This window comes from Ostrea edulis, chromosome 1 (genome assembly GCF_947568905.1).
Source record: "Ostrea edulis chromosome 1, xbOstEdul1.1, whole genome shotgun sequence".
Classification (NCBI taxonomy): Eukaryota; Metazoa; Mollusca; class Bivalvia; order Ostreida; family Ostreidae; genus Ostrea; species Ostrea edulis.
Window position 1 is genome coordinate 43425440 of NC_079164.1, and position 18393 is coordinate 43443832.

Here is an 18393-nt window from a genome sequence, read left to right on the forward strand (position 1 = left end):
CTGTGGACAATTTGAGATTACTCCTTTGGTGATCACGATCCCATAACCGGGATATTTGACCTGTATCTTTTGTCCAATCCACAATGCTTCATTTTTTCTGACCAATCTCATGTTGTTCTCAGCAGAGACACATTACATATTCAGAAAATCAGGGTAGTTTTTGATGGGGTGGCGAGGAGAACGGGGCTTTCATATATATATCTAAAAGGATGGCTTGAATTCAAGCATAGTTTTAGAAACATAATTCTAAGATTTTTACCTGTAGGGAAAAACAAGAAAAATTCGATTACATGTAACACATTTATTTCAAGCATTACAAAAATATATTTTTGAGACAACAAAGGAGCTTTAATTCATCTCTAAAAGGATGCAGCAGTTATATTTTCATTCTCTTGGACAGGGACCCCAATTCTTAGTTGCGAAATGGGCATTCCCTAGATGGCCAAAAAGTTATGAAGTGGCATTGCTGTGGTAATTCACCACAGCGATGTCTCGCTAGCCTCGTTACCAGAAAATATCAGCCTAAGTAAATTTTGTCAGCAATGTTTGCCTCAGATGTATTTCTGAAACTTACATTTTGGAAAAATTCCCATAAAATACAAAGATCGAAAGATTAATGGAAAAGAGTTTATATGCAAACCAAACAGTACAATGGCTCGGGTGTTCCCCCTTTTGTTCAAAGGATTTGTGGATAAAAATCAACTTTTAAAAAAAACATACACTGTACAAAATTGTATCAAAATTAAATGTCTGGTGGTTTCAAGTCCTGATCCTTTTCTTTACTCATAATGTTCATCTCTGCAATCAAAGATAAAAGAATATAAATGAAGCTATGAAAGAGAGAGTTTTCATAATTTTGCATTTTTAATACAGAAGCATTATAACAGGCAACAAATGATTATATCTTGGGTGAGAATTGTGCGTGGATCTAAGAATTTTTGAGATAAAAGTAGGTTTACGATTCTATGTTACAGGTATTATTATGTTGTGATTAATATTCATATTGGTAATTTTAGATAGTAGTTTTGTTTAATGTGAAAGGTGAAGATAACGAACAGTGATCAATCTCATAACTCCTATAAGCAATACAAAATAGAGAGTTGGGCACACACGGACCCCTGGATATACCAGAGGTGGGGTCAGGTGCCTAAGAGGAGTAATCATCCCCTGTCGACCGGTTACACCCGCTGTGAGCCCCAAATCTTGATCGGAGTTATCCGTAGTCAAAATCAGTGTGCCAAGAATGCCCTAACAATCGGTATGAAACAAGTTAGACAATATTTGACCCAATGATAGGTTGTATCGGCAAGCTAGATCGTTATAAAATACCTTAGAATTTGCGAAATGCTGACTTTAAACGAGACTGTTGAAACCCCTGCAGCATCAACTTGTTTGTCAGTACCCTGCCTCGATTTAAAAACTGATCATACGCAGAGCAAGCTCTTGCGTTAAGAGATATAAACACCATATGCAGGTTGTAATAGAATATTGCAACATAACTATGGGAAGTTGACGGTGGAGAAGCTGAAATCATCCCATTTATCATCAAAGTTATTTTTATCTTCTTTTTTTAAAAATAGCACTATAGTAATATATCGCTTTAGCGTTCTTCGAATATTTCTCAGTTCTTTTAATGATTTACAAGAAACGTTATGTGATATGCAGGTTCCTGTTTCACCGAAAAGGACAATATCAGGAATGAAACTTCACCTCCCAGAATTCTCTGACGCGCAAGCACATTTGAAATTTGAACTCTTTAATTAGTCAGCCCGCGAAATTGACAATTTCTACAGTGGTCTGCGTCATTGAAATGGTAAAAACATTTATTCAAAGGTAGACCAAAATCCACCATTCATGTCATTTTATTGATTTAGCATGAGATGATGTGCTAAAATTTGATTCCATGTCCGAGTTACGGTCTACGTTTAAAGGGATAATTTAGAATTGTGTAGGTGGAAAAATATACGGGAATGGATGTGCACTATCGAAGGCTAAAAATATCGTGTTTCCTCACAAGAAAAATATATCGATACATAATAATACACAAAATATTACTTATTGGAGATCTTGACTTCGTGGTCCAGAAAAATCTTCATTCGTTATAATTCACTTCTACATATCGCGGATGATTTAGATTCAAATCCCCACAAAGGATTCTGATTTAATGTGTAGATAAACTCTTTTCTTTTTTGTTTTTCTTTTCCCCGAGATATTTTCTTCTTACATGTAATTGTTAGAACTGAATGATAAAGATGTATATGGTGGAAAGAGATCTGTATTAATAATGATAGCCTTTATTTATCCAGGATAACACAAATTAGCATATAGCTAGTTTCCATTGTGGACCTGCATTAAAACATATACACAAACATAAAATTAACATCTAAAATTAGTATCTAAACATGAATACTATATAAAAGGAAAAGGGGGGGAAATTCTACTTCCACTTACCTAACACAACAGAATAGACGTCTAATGCGTCTTTTCATTCTTTTCAATCTCTGAAAAACAAATGATTTACTAATAAAGTACGTGTTAACGTTCTAATTTCTGTAATTTCAAATACTAATGATAAAGCTCCACCGATTAAAATTTGTTATTAGAATTTGAGGAGCCAAAATATGCTCTTTGAAAAAGATGTAAAATTTCAAGTTATCACAAGATATTTCTTACGAAATTGAGCTCTCTCTCTCTCTCTCTCTCTCTCTCTCTCTCTCTCAATTCTTTTCATGATCATGAGGAATTTGAGGAGCGAATGGAACGAACAACATTTTCGGGTATCAAGTCATAATACGTGACACAAATGTTTAACCAGTGGTCCTGATTTTTTGTGACTTCTAAACATACCCCCTCTGGTTTCTTTTTTACATCTACTTTCATCTTATCATACTCCTTCCTTTTTTTCTGTACTTCTTCCTCCTGAAATTTACATAATAAGATACTAGTACTGTAGAATGAATATATTTCACCAAATCTCCGAAGTGGACAAAAACAATTCATATTTCTTCTGTCTTGTTATTTTGATTGGAAAATTGTCCTTTTATGATACTTCACTTTTGTTGATACTCTATACCAAGAAAAATAGCAGTTTGTTAGTGTGTTTGGAGTTGCTCTTTAAGACCGCGAGAGAGAGAAAAATCGGGGCCATTTTAAATTTAGTATATCCGTCGGTCTTTCAGTCGCAACTTTATGGGTGGCCTCAAGAGATTTAAGTGTCCTACATATATTTGTATTGTGATTATTCTAATGAAATATTGGCCTCAATTGTCTATCTCAGGTCCCGAGGTCAAACGCCTCATACTAAATATAGATATTTCAAATTAGATTCTAGAAATAAGTGTTGAAAAGCGTTAGGACTTTGTTTAGATTTGCACCATAGGTTGGCTTAATGCTTGTCAGCGATTTCCTCAGGGGTACATGTCAAAGGGCACGCCCTCTATTACTAAAGATATATATTCATAACAGTATTTCACCGTGTGTTTTGCACGATAAGAAACCCCACTGCTACAGCCATGCATGGGTTTTTGACACACCTAACCTTCAACTAGTGACGTCCCTATATACGTTTTTTCTCCTCGAACTGACGTAAAACAAGAAACAACAATACACAATGGCAAAAAATAATCCCTACATTTGTGTGGGATAAACAGTACTAGTTTTCTGTAACATTTCTCTATACCTCAGCGTTCTATACAATAAAGTCAGTGTGCTACAGAATAATGTAAATTCTATAAGCTCTCTTTATACCTCGGTCACTAGTCGAGTTAGAATACTTGAGAATAATGTAAATTCTATAAGCTCTCTCTATACCTCAGTCACTAGTGGTGTTAGAGTTCTACAGAATAATGTAAATTCTATAAGCTCTCTTTATACCTCAGTCACTAGTCGAGTTAGCGTACTAGAGAATATTGTAAAAACTTGAACTGATATTAATTAACTAGTTTCAATCAGACATGTCTTCGGTCAAATATTTTTGCATATATCTCAAAGATGATGCTATTTCGCCGGATATTTTACCCTTTAATTTTGAGAATTATTTATCATTTTTAAATTTCTTTTTCTTTAATACTTTTTCTTGTTAGTGTTTATATCCAGAATGATATGCATCGTGCTGATCCGCTGCTGAAGGTGTACTCCGGAAATGTGTACAGAATTTAAAATGTTGTAATCAATTCATTGATGGATACGCATAGTATATTCCGTCATTGAACTCAGTACCTGTGCGCAAATCCATTGAGAAAATATAGTAAAAATATTAAAAATTCATGGATCATTTGATGATTAGCTTCTTAAAAATCAGTAACTACGATGAAACAACCACTACCCCTCTCCTGCACCTTCTTTAAATGATCTTTCATATTCTTTAAACCGAAATATTCGTAATATTGACCATATTTTAGCGGGAGAGTGGTGTTTATTTTGGACTTAATTTTTAGTCCCTACTGACGAAATCAAAGGGAACTTTAGGTTTGCGCTCCGTCTGTCGTCTGTCTGTCCATCAGTTTTCCACCCTTTTTATGCACCCGAGATCGAAGATCGGGGGCATATTGTTTTTGTCCTGTCTGTCATTCTGTAATTCTGTCTGAAACTTTAACCTTGCTAATAACTTTTGAACAGTAAGTGATAGAGCTTTGATATTTCACATGAGTATTCCTTGTGACAAAACCTTTCCTTTGGTACTAAACCTTTTGACCTTGACATTTGACCTACTTTTTAAAAAAATTGACATTGGTCATAACTTCTAAATGGTAAGTATTAGAGCTTTCATACTGCACATGAGCATTTCTTGTGACAAGATCCTTCTACTGGTACCAAGATATGTCCTTGTGACCTTTGCCATCTTCGGTATTGGCCATTAACGGGGGCATTTGTGTTTCTCAAACACATCTTGTTTTTCTCTGTTCTTGCAAATATCTATTTGATATTTGGTATATTACTTTGCCATATCAAGTTAGAGATCAAGTTCTAATTTCGTCTCGGTCCGTTGATTTTTCACTTAGTTATGGCCCTTTAACTTAGAAAAATAGCGTGAAATATCAGTTTTCCAGACTTTTTTTTTGTGCTTGCAGATATTCATTTGATATTTGGTACATAGCTTTGCCATAACAAGTTACAGATCAAGTTTGAATTTGGTCCCGGTCCATTGATTTTTCACTTAGTTATGGCCCCTGTATTTAGATAAATAGCATGAATTACCAGATATTCATTTGATATTTGGTATATTGCTTTGCCATAACAAGTTACAGATCAAGTTCGAATTTCGTCTCGGTCCGTTGATTTTTCATTAAGTTATGGTCCTTGGTAGCCCAATTTGTTTGTTTACATCCAAGTTTCTTATTTCTGTAGATAAGAGTATAACACTCATTAAAACTTCTAGCATAGTAATACAACAATATTGCTAAATTATTCATGATAACCTATATTTCACAGTTTATTGACTTGGTTAAAGACCTAAACCTAATTATAAATTTGTCTTTTTTCCTGGTCTAGTCTCTACTTGAATAGTAGTTGATTTCCAACCATTCCTATCCTGGTTCCCCAATTTTCCCTTTTACCATTACCTACATAATGAACTTTGAATATTGTTGTGGCACAGTAATTTTTGCAACCGGTAGGGGACTATGTATTGCCATGCAATACTCTCAGAATGCTTGTTTTCGTTTTGTTTGCGTGTGTCTTGGATGACAGACAAATCAAAGAAATTCAGCCCTCAGTTGATAGATATAGGAAACATACCTCGCCTAGTTCTATTGCCATCCTCTCTTTCTCCTCATCCAAGGAAGGGACGGCCTGGACTTTCAACTGTTAATTAAAAATAAATATAATTTTAGTTTTTCAAATACATGTAAGCTCTCTATACCTCGGTCACTAGTCGAGGTAGAATGCTACAGAATGGAAATTCTAAAAGCTCTCTATACCTCGGTCACTAGTCATGTTAGAGTTCTACAGGATAATGTAAATTCTAAAAGATCTCTATACATCGTTCACTAGTCGTGTTAGAGTTCTACAGGATAATGTAAATTCTGTAAGCTACAATGTATCTCTATAACTATACCCTGTGTTAGAGTACCACAGAACAGTGTAAAAACCTGTCCATATTTTAGCGGGAGAGTGGTGTTTATTTTTGGGGTTGAGTTTTGTTTTGTTTGCGTGTGTCTTGGATGATAGACAATCAGAGAAATTCAGCCCTCAGTAGATCGATATAGGAAACATACCTCGACTAGTTCTATTGCCATCCGCTCTTTCTCCTCATCCAAGGAAGGGACGGCCTGGACTTTCAACTGTTAATTAAAAATAATTTTTTTTTTACACCTTTAAAGTGTTTTCCAAAGGAACAATATACAATGTCAAAATTACGGCAAAACACATGTAGTCAGAAGATCATATAGGAAGATTGAAAATCTACTCACAAGCAATTCTCTTCGAACGTTTTTCAACAAAACGTTCATCTCGTGAGTCTGTGAATACAATGTTTATAAAAAATTATATATCTTTCCATACTAAGAGAGCTTGTCAAAAGGAGTAGCCTCAATAATTCTTGTAAACTTATACGATGAATAGTCATGGATTTATAATGATATTATGCCACGTAAAAGTTAAACTCTGGAAAAAAGGAAAGATTCCATAAGACAATACCAAAGATTTGTTGCACGTATCCATGCGTTATACGTGTATGAAAGACGTGACGTGTTGATAAAATAACTAAAGTTACGATCGACAGAAAGTCATCCGATAGAACCCACTCCAAAAAAAACTGTACCATAGTTTGGTCTAATGCTTGACGGCAATTTCCTTTGGGATACATGGTCAAAAGGCACGTCCTCTATTACTAAAGATACATGTATATATTCATAATGTTATTTCACAGTGTAATTGGCACAAAAAAACCCACTGCAACAGTTATGCGTAGGTTTTGACACACCTAACCTTCAACTAGTGACGTCCCTAAAGAAGTTTTTTTTTCAAGCTGACGTAAAAGAAACACTACAAAATGGCAAAAATAATCACTACATTTGTTTGGGATAAACAGTACCAGTTTTCTGTAATATCTCTCTATACCTCAGTCTGTTCAGTCAGCGTTCTATACACTGTAGTCAGCCCGTCTTTCATAGAGTGTTACAGAATAATGTAAATTTCATAAGCTCTCTCTAAATTTTGGTCTCTCAGTTGTATTAGAGTACTAACAGAATAATGTAAATTCTATAAGCTCTCTACACCTCGGTCTCTGGTTGAGTTAGAGTCCTACAGAATAGTGTAAAAATTGAACTGATGTTAACTAGTCTCAATCAGACATGTCTTTGGTCAAATATTTAGCTTGTACTTCATAGATGATGCTATATTGTCGGATTTCCCCCCTCTAATTGAGAATTATTGATCTTTTTTTTTTCTTGTTAGTATTTATCTCCCATTTATCTATTTGTACAATAATGTAGAACGATGTGCATCCGTGCTGATCCGCTGGTGAAAGTCTACTTCGGAGATATGTAAAGAATTTAAAATGTTGTAATCAATTCATTGATGAATACGCATAGTATATTCCGTCATTGTACTCAGTACCTGTGCGCATATTCATTGAGAAAATAATAGTACATATATGTAGATAATTAAAATAAGCAACTACGATGAAATAATCACTACCCCTCCCCTTCACCTTCTTTAAATGATCTTCCATATTCCTGACACCGAAATTTTCGTAATACCAACCATCCATGAAAACCAGTCATTGACCATATTTTAGCGGGAGAGGTGTTTATTTTGGGGTTTATTTTTGTTTTGTTTGCGTGTGTCTTAGATGACAGAGAAACAGAGAAATTCAGCCCTCAGTAGATAGATATAGGAAACATACCTCGCCTATTTCTACTGCCATTTTCGCTTTTTCCTCATCAAGGGAGGGGACGGCCTGGACTTTCAACTATTGATTATCAATAAACATAGTTTAACACCTTTGAAGTGTTTTCCAAAGCAACAATATACATTGTACAATGTCAAGGTTACGGGAAAAAATATATAGTCAGAGGATCATACAGAAAGATTAAAAATCTACTCACAAGCAATTCTTTAAGAACGTTTTTCATGAAAACGTTCATCTTGTGTGTCTGTGAATACAATATTAATAAAAATTATATAACTTGGCATAATAAGAGAGCTTGCTAATTGGAATAGCCTCATTAATTTTTGTAAACATATAATTTTTGTAAACTTATACGATGAATAGTCATGAATGTATAATGATATTACCACGTAAAAGTTGCACTCTGGAAAAAAGAAACATTCCATAAGGCAATACCAAAGATTTGTTGCACGTATCCATGCGTTATACGTGTGTGAAAGACATGAGACATGTTGATAAAATAACGAAAGTTAGGAACGACAGATCGCCATTAGATAGAAACCATGCAATAAAAATTTGATGTTTAGATATGCACCATAGGTTGGTTTAATGCTTGTACGCGATTTCTCATGGGTACATGGTCAAAGGGAACGCCATCTATTACTCTCTCTCTCTCTCTCTCTCTCTCTCTATATATATATATATATATATATATATATATATATATATATATTCATAATGGTATTTCACCGTAAATTTGGTACGATAAGAAACCCCACTGCTACAGCTATGCATGGGTTTTTGACACACCTAACCTTCAACTGGTGATATCCCTATATAAATGTTTTTTCCAACTACATAAAACAAGAAACAATACAAAATGGCAAAAAATAATCACTACATTTGTTTGGAATAAACAGTATTAGTTTTCTGTAATATCTCTCTATACCTCAGTCAGTTCAGTCAGCGTTCTATACATATAGTTAGTCGTGTTTCATTGTGTTCTACAGGATAATGTAAATTCTAAAAGCTCTCTCCATACCTCAGTCACTAGTCGTGTTAGAGTTCTACAGGATAATGTAAATTCTATAAGCTCTCTCTATACCTCAGTCACTAGTCGTGTTAGAGTTCTACAGGATAATGTAAAATTTATAAGCTCTCTCCATACCTCGGTCACTAGTCGTGTTAGAGTTCAACATGATAATGTAAATTCTAAAAGCTCTCTCCATACCTCGGTCACTAGTCGTGTTAGAGTTCAACATGATAATGTAAATTCTAAAAGCTCTCTCCATACCTCGGTCACTAGTCGTGTTAGAGTTCAACATGATAATGTAAATTCTAAAAGCTCTCTCCATACCTCAGTCACTAGTCGTGTTAGAGTTCTCCAGGATAATGTAAATTCTAAAAGCTCTCTTCATACCTCGGTCACTAGTCGTGTTAATGTTCTACAGGACAATGTAAATTCTAAAAGTTCTCTATACCTCATTCACTAGTCGTGTTAATGTTCTACAGAATAATGTAAATTCTAAAAGTTCTCTATACCTCATTCACTAGTCGTGTTAGAGTTCTACAGAATAATGTAAATTCTAAAAGCTCTCTCCATACCTCGGTCACTAGTCATGTTAGAGTTCTACAGGATAATGTAAATTCTATAAGCTCTCTCTATACCTCAGTCACTAGTCGTGTTAGAGTTCTACAGGATAATGTAAATTCTATAACCTCCCTATACCTCGGTCACTTGTCATGTTAGAGTTCTACAGTATAATGTAAATTCTAAACGCTCTCTATACCTCGGTCACTAGTCATGTTAGAGTTCTACAGGATAATGTAAATTCTAAAAGATCTCTATACATCGTTCACTAGTCGTGTTAGAGTTCTACAGGATAATGTAAATTCCAAAAGATCTCTATACATCGTTCACTAGTCGTGTTAGAGTTCTACAGGATAATGTAAATTCTGTAAGCTACAATGTATCTCTATACCTATACCCTGTGTTAGATTACCACAGAATAGTGTAAAAACCAGTCCATATTTTAGCGGGAGTGTGGTGTTTATTTTGGGGTTGATTTTTGTTTTGTTTGCGTGTATCTTGGATGATAGACAATCAGAGAAATTCAGTCCTCAGTTGATAGATATAGGAAACATACCTCGGCTAGTTCTATTGCCATCCTCTCTTTCTCCTCATCCAAGGAAGGGACGGCCTGGACTTTCAACTGTTAATTAAAAATAAATATAATTTTAGTTTTTCAAATATTTCATTTACCATTGACCTTTATACAATAATTTTTTAAACTGGTCTAATACCTGGGCTATAGATTTTTATGCAAATAGATTTTACTAGAAAGAATATTTACTTTCTGAGATTCAGTTTGGATATGGCGGTGAAGCAATTAATCAACAAACAAAATTCTCATATTCACTAAGACCTACATTTCCAGTCTGATGATTCTTGGTCCAACTACTTTAGTATTAGGTTAAATCTATTTGATCATGTGACAGTTGTTTACTGGAATTTCTAGACGGGAGAAAATCTTGACCCACCTCCTCCCCTTCACACGCCGCAAACAGCAGATTGTGTATATGCCGGTTTCGAGATACGTCCGAGTTATTTCCCTTTGAGAACTCTCGTACATAGTAAGGCGGGAAAGAATTTGTTAACACGCGGGAGTGGGACAGATATTCATCACAGTGTAAGTGAATATACCCTCAGTAAGTTTCTCATACGCTGTTTGATAACCCGAATTCGACTGATACACAAACTAAGTTAGTGATAAGTATTTAGGGAGTAATTAAATACATATAATTCTTATCCTATCACTTTATTTCGCTGGTCATAAGTACCATATCCAAGATATTTCTTGCAAATATGACATTGTTTGTATGTTTCCACTTCGGTAAAAGATTTCTTTCGATAGCATTTTGTATTTCTCACATTTACATATTTAAAGAGAAGCCGCTTTTAATACATTTCATTGTCTTTCTCGTTAGCTGTATATCCACTCTGTCCCACTTAGGCATTCAAAGTTCCACTAAATGCACCTCCTATACAGAAGAGTTCGTATCTCGAAACTGGCGTATTCGTTGAGTGTATCTTTCATGGTATTATGTTAGTGAAAGGTGAAGATTACGAACAGTGATCAATCTCATAACTTAGTCTCATGGCATATTCTAGCCCTTTCTTTTTGTTTTCATTATATAAGGTGTACCTTGTAAACTTGTAGATGAATGTACTTTTTAATTTGTTTCTTAATAGAACAGTTGCAATGTATGTTATTTCCTATTACACTGTTCAGTGATTTCTATTGCTCTTAAACAACATAACTTGAATTACTCTTATCCTTTTGCAAAAAGCAAAGCAGATTTTGGTAGAGAGACTTTATCACTGTTTGTGTTGTTAACTATCTGAGATGATGGTGTAACACACTATTGTTTGGCAAAAGGAACGACTACCAAATACATTCAATTTCAAAAAATTTGAACAGTAAAGTGTAGTTCTTAAATTTCTCGGTATCAATTCTACTCGCAATCATTTGTTAATTACAACTCCGATCAGCTGTTTTGTTGGGTAGTCTGTCCACTCAGTTATATACACATATCATAAAATGATGTATTAAACCAAGTAAAGCCTACGGAAAGGACAACCATTTTGGTATTCCAATGCAAAGTATATTTACATTTTAGTGTCTTCGTCCGTGATAACAATACAAAATAGTATTGCGTCTATGTGCCCAGGGAATACACACTTTTAAATTAACTCGTAGGAAAATGGGCGTGACAAAAATTTTGAACAATGCACGTGATGAAACGGTCTAGCTCAGACGTTACACAAATATGTTCTTATAAATGTACATTTGCCTAGGTAATATATTTACCAATTGGAGACTTTAAGATATGTGCCAAACGACGGTTTATTTAAATGACAAATTAGAATATATGTCAAACGACCGTTGTCATTTGTGGCGTAGGGCGCATACGCAGTATGAAAATTTTAACTGTAATATGAAACTTCTACTAATTTGCCAGTGAGATAGCTTTCCTAGTGATGTCGAAGACTCTCTCTCTCTATCTTTCTCTCTCTCTCTCTCTCTCGAGCTCGATCACGCAAATTAATCAACGGCGAGCGTGTTCAGACTGCTACACGTACAAAAATGGTGGCAGCATAGTGACTCTGGTGTTTAGTGGGAGGCTTGCTTCAGGTAGAATCTCTTTGGAGCTCTGGGACTTTGTGTCCACATATTGACATTGTTTCGTCCGGAGACGACGGTGGTTGTCGTTGTAAACGGTGGATGCCGTTGCTGAAGAGGTGCCGAACAATTGGAGAAGACCCATGCTAAGCTTCGGGATGAACAGGGGGAAGTGTAGCGGACAGTATATATAGGGAACATTTACTGCCTCGCAAGTGAGCTAGCTCTTCTAGTGGTGTGGAAGTGTCTCTCTCTTGATCACGCAAGTTAATCAACGACGAGCGTACTCAGATGGCTGCAAGTTACAGTATCTTGTATGATACACTATCTTGTGACAGCATAGCGACAATTCCATTGTCATCGAAAGCAAGTTTTAAGACTTGCCTGGATGGTCGAGCGGTCAAGCGCTCTGCTCCCAATTTGCTAGATTTGGTTCCGCAAGTCGCAAGTTTAACTCGGGGTAGGAATGAAAGTGGGTATCCATATATAGTCGATTTCTCTCTGGTTTATAAATGTGTGTGTGCGTGCAAGCACGTGTGTGTGTGTGTGTGAAACCCAACACACGATGATAATCACAAAGATTAGCACACTTGTATCACTTGCAAAGTACTAGTAATAAAGACGTAATAGCCAGTTCTGTCGAAGGTTCGTCTCACTATTAAAGGGACTTTCTGAATATTCAGCTGAATTACGAAAATTGATTTTCATTTGAACATCATTTGAACATCATTAATTGTGGTCTTGGATCATGCAAAATAGTTATGAATATTTCATGCAAAAACCTCGACCAAACTGGGATGTCGGTCTGCTTCGCGAAGCTTCATGTACAATAATACTATAACTGTAGTTGGATTACCAGTCCAATATGTTCCATCATCGGAAACCCACAGTTGATTACGCTTCGTTCCTCTCTCCATCAAAGGGCCTCGGTGGCCGAGTGGTTAGAGCATCGCGCTCAAAATCACACGGCCTGTTACCTCTGGTCGGCGCGGGTTCGAATCCCGCTCGCGCCGGTAAGTGAGAAAGTTTCCCAGTTTACTTTCGGAAGGTCGGTGGTCTCTTCCCAGGTACATTGTATCTGGGTTCTCTCTTCCACAATCGTTGAGTGTGGCGAAAAACATCAAAACAATCAATTAATCAATCTTGTCAAACAGTTAATTACATTAATGTGAAAAAAGTCCCCCCCCCCCTTCCTGACCCAAAAAGGTTATTTGAAAAGAAAATACTATGTAAACTGTGGATCCATCATCGTAACGACAAGTTGAGGTTTGAGACATGTACATGAAGAAAAGAGTACCATCTGCCTGGTCTGCGACTCGACTGAACGTCTTCTTTTATTAAATTCCTCTCGCAAAAGAACTCTCAAATCTATACGACTCCAAACTTAACTGTCCATGACTTGTCATGTTTACAGTGCTGCTGATGAAATAAACCGGAACCGAGGTGTGACGTAATAAATTAAACTTCAATAGCCGCTCTCTTAGAGGTGGGTAATTTGATTGATTGATTGTATCTTGCTTAACGTCTCGCTCGAGAATTTTTCATTCATATGGAGAATTCACCAAGTCCGGTTAAGTGCTTCAAATTTAGGCCTATGCTCGGCGCCTACGGCCATTGAGCAGTGAGAGCTCCTTAGCGTGCCACACCTACTGCGACACGGGACATCCGTTTTTAAGGTCATCTCCGTGGACCCGTGACAGTCACACCTGATGCCGAGCGTTTGGCGATGGAACTGTCACTACATATTTTAACGACTTAGGTCTGTCGCGGCCGGGATTCGAACCCCGGCCTTCCGGTGAAGGGCTGCGGGGCGAACGCTCTAACCTCTCGGTCACCGCGGCGGGTCATTTGAAATATGATAGATTAATATTGATTTTATTGTTAAGCAAGGATTTTTGTTGTTAAAGACTGACATTTACGATATCAGTAAGTAAAACTTTATTCATAAAGGCAACAATGTGGTTAGGGGTTACCTTTCCCTTTAAGCTACCGTTAAAAACAGAAGAGTTCCGTTACTATAACGATTACTTTCATAGGACGATATTTTCAAATAATAATTCGTAAGAATTAGCGAGTAGGAATGAATGGACCCACGGGTGATGAAGAGAGGAACGAAGCGTAATCAACCGTGGGTTTCCGACGATCAATAAGTTCAATGCATCAGGTTTAAGCCCCCGTATATTGATTATATATTGTTGCAATGTCCCTCTTGAGAATATTTCACCCATATGGAGACGTCACCATTGCTGGTGAAGGGCTGCAAAATGTAGGCCTATGCTCGGCGCTTACGGCCTTTGAGCAGGGAAGAATCTTTGTCGTGCCATACCTGCTGTGACACGGGTCTCGGTTTTTGCGGTCTCATCCTAAGGACCGCCCCATTTAATCGCCTCTTACGAAAAGCAAGGGGTACAGAGCGACCTATTCTAACCCAGATCCCTACGGAAAAAACCCCGTTGAGAATTAAAACTATTCTTATCGTTCAACGCCTCGAAAAGTTTTTTTTGGTATACAGTATATATGATAAAGGAGATCGGTTTGCGATGAGAATTTGAGGATATCGTCTTTTTTTTTTTAAGCAATCGTTTCGGGAAACCGTGGAGATCACTGCCGGGGGGGGGGGGGGGGGGGGGGGGTACTGAGAGATCATGGCGATGGCTGGGCATCCGTTGAAAGATCGTTAGAGAGACCTGACCAATTTTGCTTACAAAAGTCACCATCTTTGTGTAAAGGGGTCTTTAGTGTGTCAAATTACTGCAAAGTTTGAACAATTTTGAATGAAGAAAATGAAGCAAATCAAGTTCCTTCATCTGCATGGCAAGGCATACATGAGTAAGTTATTTGATAGACAAATGAACAACATAGACAAAGTGAAAAGGATGTTATCAAATCTGTCAAAATTAGAGAAGATGAATTTCAATATCTGTTCAATCACTGATGAAAGCATCTGTAATTTTCCGTTAAAATTATTACATTTCCATTAACACAAACTAAGTACCCTGTACAATACGCCCTGGCAGAAAAGTTTCAATCATAGTAAAAAACTGAACTTACAAGCAACTCTCCATGCATTTTCTTCTTCCGGTGTTGTGTTTTCATTTTCTGAAAAACCAATTGTGAAAATGAAAACAATAATGAATACAAGTAACATAAGATATATACCAAGGTTTTAGAGATAAACGGATTGTTCTGTATGGAAGTTATAATGGTAAGCTTACTGCCATTTCGTTGACTGCCCATTTCCGTACACGGGAGTTCTCCTGCACGGAAAGCTGCTTCTTCACTGATCCAACGACCAGTTTAATTATTACCTACACATTAATATGTTGTTAACTAAACAGTCGTGATAAAAGGAAAAATATACAACATTGTCTTTTCTAATATATTCCATGTATTTACATGTAAATTTGAATAGATATTATAAAAGTAAAGCATTTGATATCCTTCATATTGATAACTATTCTAGATGATAAGTTAAATTTAACTGCAATTTAAGGTCTGTATTCCACACAAAGATGTAGATATTTGTCAGTGAACTTTTTAAAAATAACAGATTCTTGATCTGATGATTAATCAATCGTAATGTAAGAATTCACAAAATTGTTCAATGCAATAGGTGCAGTGTAATACATATCACAGTCACAGAAATGTTTTAAAAATCGTACCTTTGCTCTCTTTAGTAACTTTTCGTCATTTGGCGAAAACTCTGTCTGTCCCTGCTTTTAACGAATATAGTATATTAGTATAATGTATTATTATAAATATATCATCGTGACACACACACACAGATATATATATATATATATATATATATATATATATATATATATATATATAGCCATCTCTGTTATGAGCAGTCTATTTGAGAATGAATGTTTGGCTAATTGGCTGTAATCAATAGGAATTTATTTCTCTTCTTATTATCTCTTGGCAACAGGCGTTGCAGTATGTAACATTCTTTGGTCAGAAAGTTATATTCCAAAATTTATTTTGCGTCATTTAGGATACCCCCTTTCTTGCTCGCAGTAAACTTCCAAGGTAGCTTCTAGAGAACTTTATGGATTAGTCCGAGCTCTTGTTGAAATAATTTTGAAGTTTCCCCTCATAATTTTAGTATAGATCTACCTACCAACAGGATGTCTGTAATATTATTTCTGATCGCTTCTCTCAGTTCTTCAGGGACTCTGTCCTCTTCTTTTGAAAAGCTGTTCAGAACCATTCCCTGCAATTCAAAACATGATATGAGATACAAATGTTTAAACAAGTGATACATAAACCTAAACGGTCTCCTTAGTAATATGCATGACAGTAAAAAAACAGACTGAGTGACTCAGGTGACCTAAAAACATTTTCGGGTAGTGACATTTTGAAGTTTGGGCCACTTCTTTAGTCGCCAGAGAAATAAGGTCGATATCCACAATTTTTCTGCTCTTTCCCATATTAGTCCAGTCAATGAACGCCAAAATTTGCAAAACTTGAAAGAAGAATAGTTGTTTAATATATCAAGTGGTACTCATACGACTTAAAAGTAGACGAACGGCTCTCTAGAATATGTTTTGAAATTGATGAAAGTAAAAGTTTACCAACCTCAAAAGTGGCCATCAAACAGTTGTCATTCTCCTGGATGGCTTTGTGTTTCCACTGAATGAATAGATAAATATATGATTGAGTGTACAGCAATATATGTTTACCTCAGCATACTTGAGAGTCTACCGTATCATATATATATATATATATATATATATATATATATATATATATATATATATATATATATATATATATATATATATGATCTCCCATGCCATGGTTTGATATGATTTATTTTCAACGAGTTGTGTTCCAATCCCCGACCCTTGGCTCGGTGATAGAAAACACCCAGCAAGTTTAACTGGTAAACCTTTACTAGATTTTAAGCCTTTTCTATGTCTTCTCGTCTGAGTTTGTCCCTAACACTAGTACTACAGCCATATTTTTCAAGCTTTTGCTACAGTGTAGCCTAAATCTCTGTTTACAAAATTACCCTTACTTTTTTTTTTTTTTACATTGACCCTTATCTGACATATCCAGCAGGACTGGGTTGCTCAAAACCTTGGTTAAATTTAACCACTGGTTAAGCTAACCACTGGTTAAATTTACTATCCACTGAGTAACTAACCACTGGTCAAAATTCTGTTGCTCAAAGTGAGTTTAGCCCTAGGACATACTAAACAACGGTTAAGTACATTTAACTAGTGGTTTGTATCCCATAATTCAACAATGGTCGTCTGGACATGTAAACAATAATGGCTGCTGCAAATGTTAAAGCTGTATGGTCCGAATTACAATATTTTTTTCCATCTCGTAAAAACGCTATTAAATCATCGCACGTATGTAGTTATGAGACTGTACGACCTATCATAAATTATTTCACCTGTTTTAACCCAAATAATTTGATTTTAAATCGATGTTTACAAATAACCACGTCACTCTGCCATTTCAAGTGACAGTCAAGTGACCAGTTCAAACTTTCAAATCATTGGTGGTCTTATCTGTGTAAAGCTGTGTATTTTGTTATAACAGTACCGTACCATATAAGTTTAATAGAAATAAAAATATTAAATACCTCTTAGTAATTTGTTGTTTTACGCTCTTTCAGCCTTAAAACTAGACAGTTGCGTATGAGTTAATACACCATGTTGGGATTCCCCTGACGCGCGTGGGTCTATTTATAGACGTCTATTCTGGGATGATTTATATATGTAGCCACAATATTTACTTTCTAAATAATATTCGCACTGTTTTCTTTTACATGCAGATGTTTTCAAGCATGTAATTAAGGGAAAGTTAATAACTTTATAAAGTAATGAATCTGCTTTAAAGTAATTATGTACAAAAATAATACATGAACATCGGGTCATACAGCTTTAATGAAGCGGACAGAGAACTTTTCACCTAATGAAACACTATTCTTACAGTACAAGTTATATTCTGAAGTCAACCAAGGCTGTTAACTCGAAAAGGAAAGGGGGGAGGGGGGTAAACAGTTGAAAATGTGAAAGAGATGTACAGGAGGACTTGTTTGAAAGCAAAAGGAGAAGAAACTGTATGCAGAAAACTCACTGAATATAAACTGGAGGGGGTCCACCTCCTTTGTTACTCGACCTTGTCTCATAGAAAATTATTTAGATCCACCGTGACTTTATTCATCGGGATTTCAGGAGGAGTTGAGGATAGAGGCTTCGATATTCACGGTAGGCCTACAGTGTACATTATTGTATTATTTAAACTCAAGTAAACCAAAACTGCACTTTTCCTAATAAAAATACTGAGAATTGAAATACATTTTAGTCAGAGGAAATTTGCAAGTTGAGTATTTCACTTGCAAACTGGCTTCCAAAT

At 35.9% G+C, this 18393-nt stretch overlaps 1 protein-coding gene and 1 long non-coding RNA gene across 2 annotated transcripts; both read right to left on the bottom strand.

The window, feature by feature from the left end:
* Positions 1 to 310: 310 nt before the first annotated feature.
* On the bottom strand, positions 311 to 7950 carry LOC125664950 (uncharacterized). The gene is made up of 7 exons (XM_048897734.2): positions 7847 to 7950; positions 6411 to 6458; positions 6216 to 6281; positions 5737 to 5802; positions 2848 to 2919; positions 2452 to 2501; positions 311 to 798 (listed from the first exon to the last, which is right to left on the bottom strand). The coding sequence occupies exons 1-7, from the start codon at positions 7865 to 7867 to the stop codon at positions 780 to 782; spliced, it is 342 nt and encodes a 113-aa protein (XP_048753691.1). The 5' UTR covers positions 7868 to 7950; the 3' UTR covers positions 311 to 779.
* A 1931-nt stretch (positions 7951 to 9881) lies between these two features.
* Positions 9882 to 15325, bottom strand: LOC125662809 (uncharacterized). The gene is made up of 3 exons (XR_007365539.2): positions 15231 to 15325; positions 15067 to 15114; positions 9882 to 10044 (listed from the first exon to the last, which is right to left on the bottom strand). It is a non-coding gene; the product is annotated as an uncharacterized LOC125662809 (long non-coding RNA).
* Positions 15326 to 18393: the final 3068 nt, after the last annotated feature.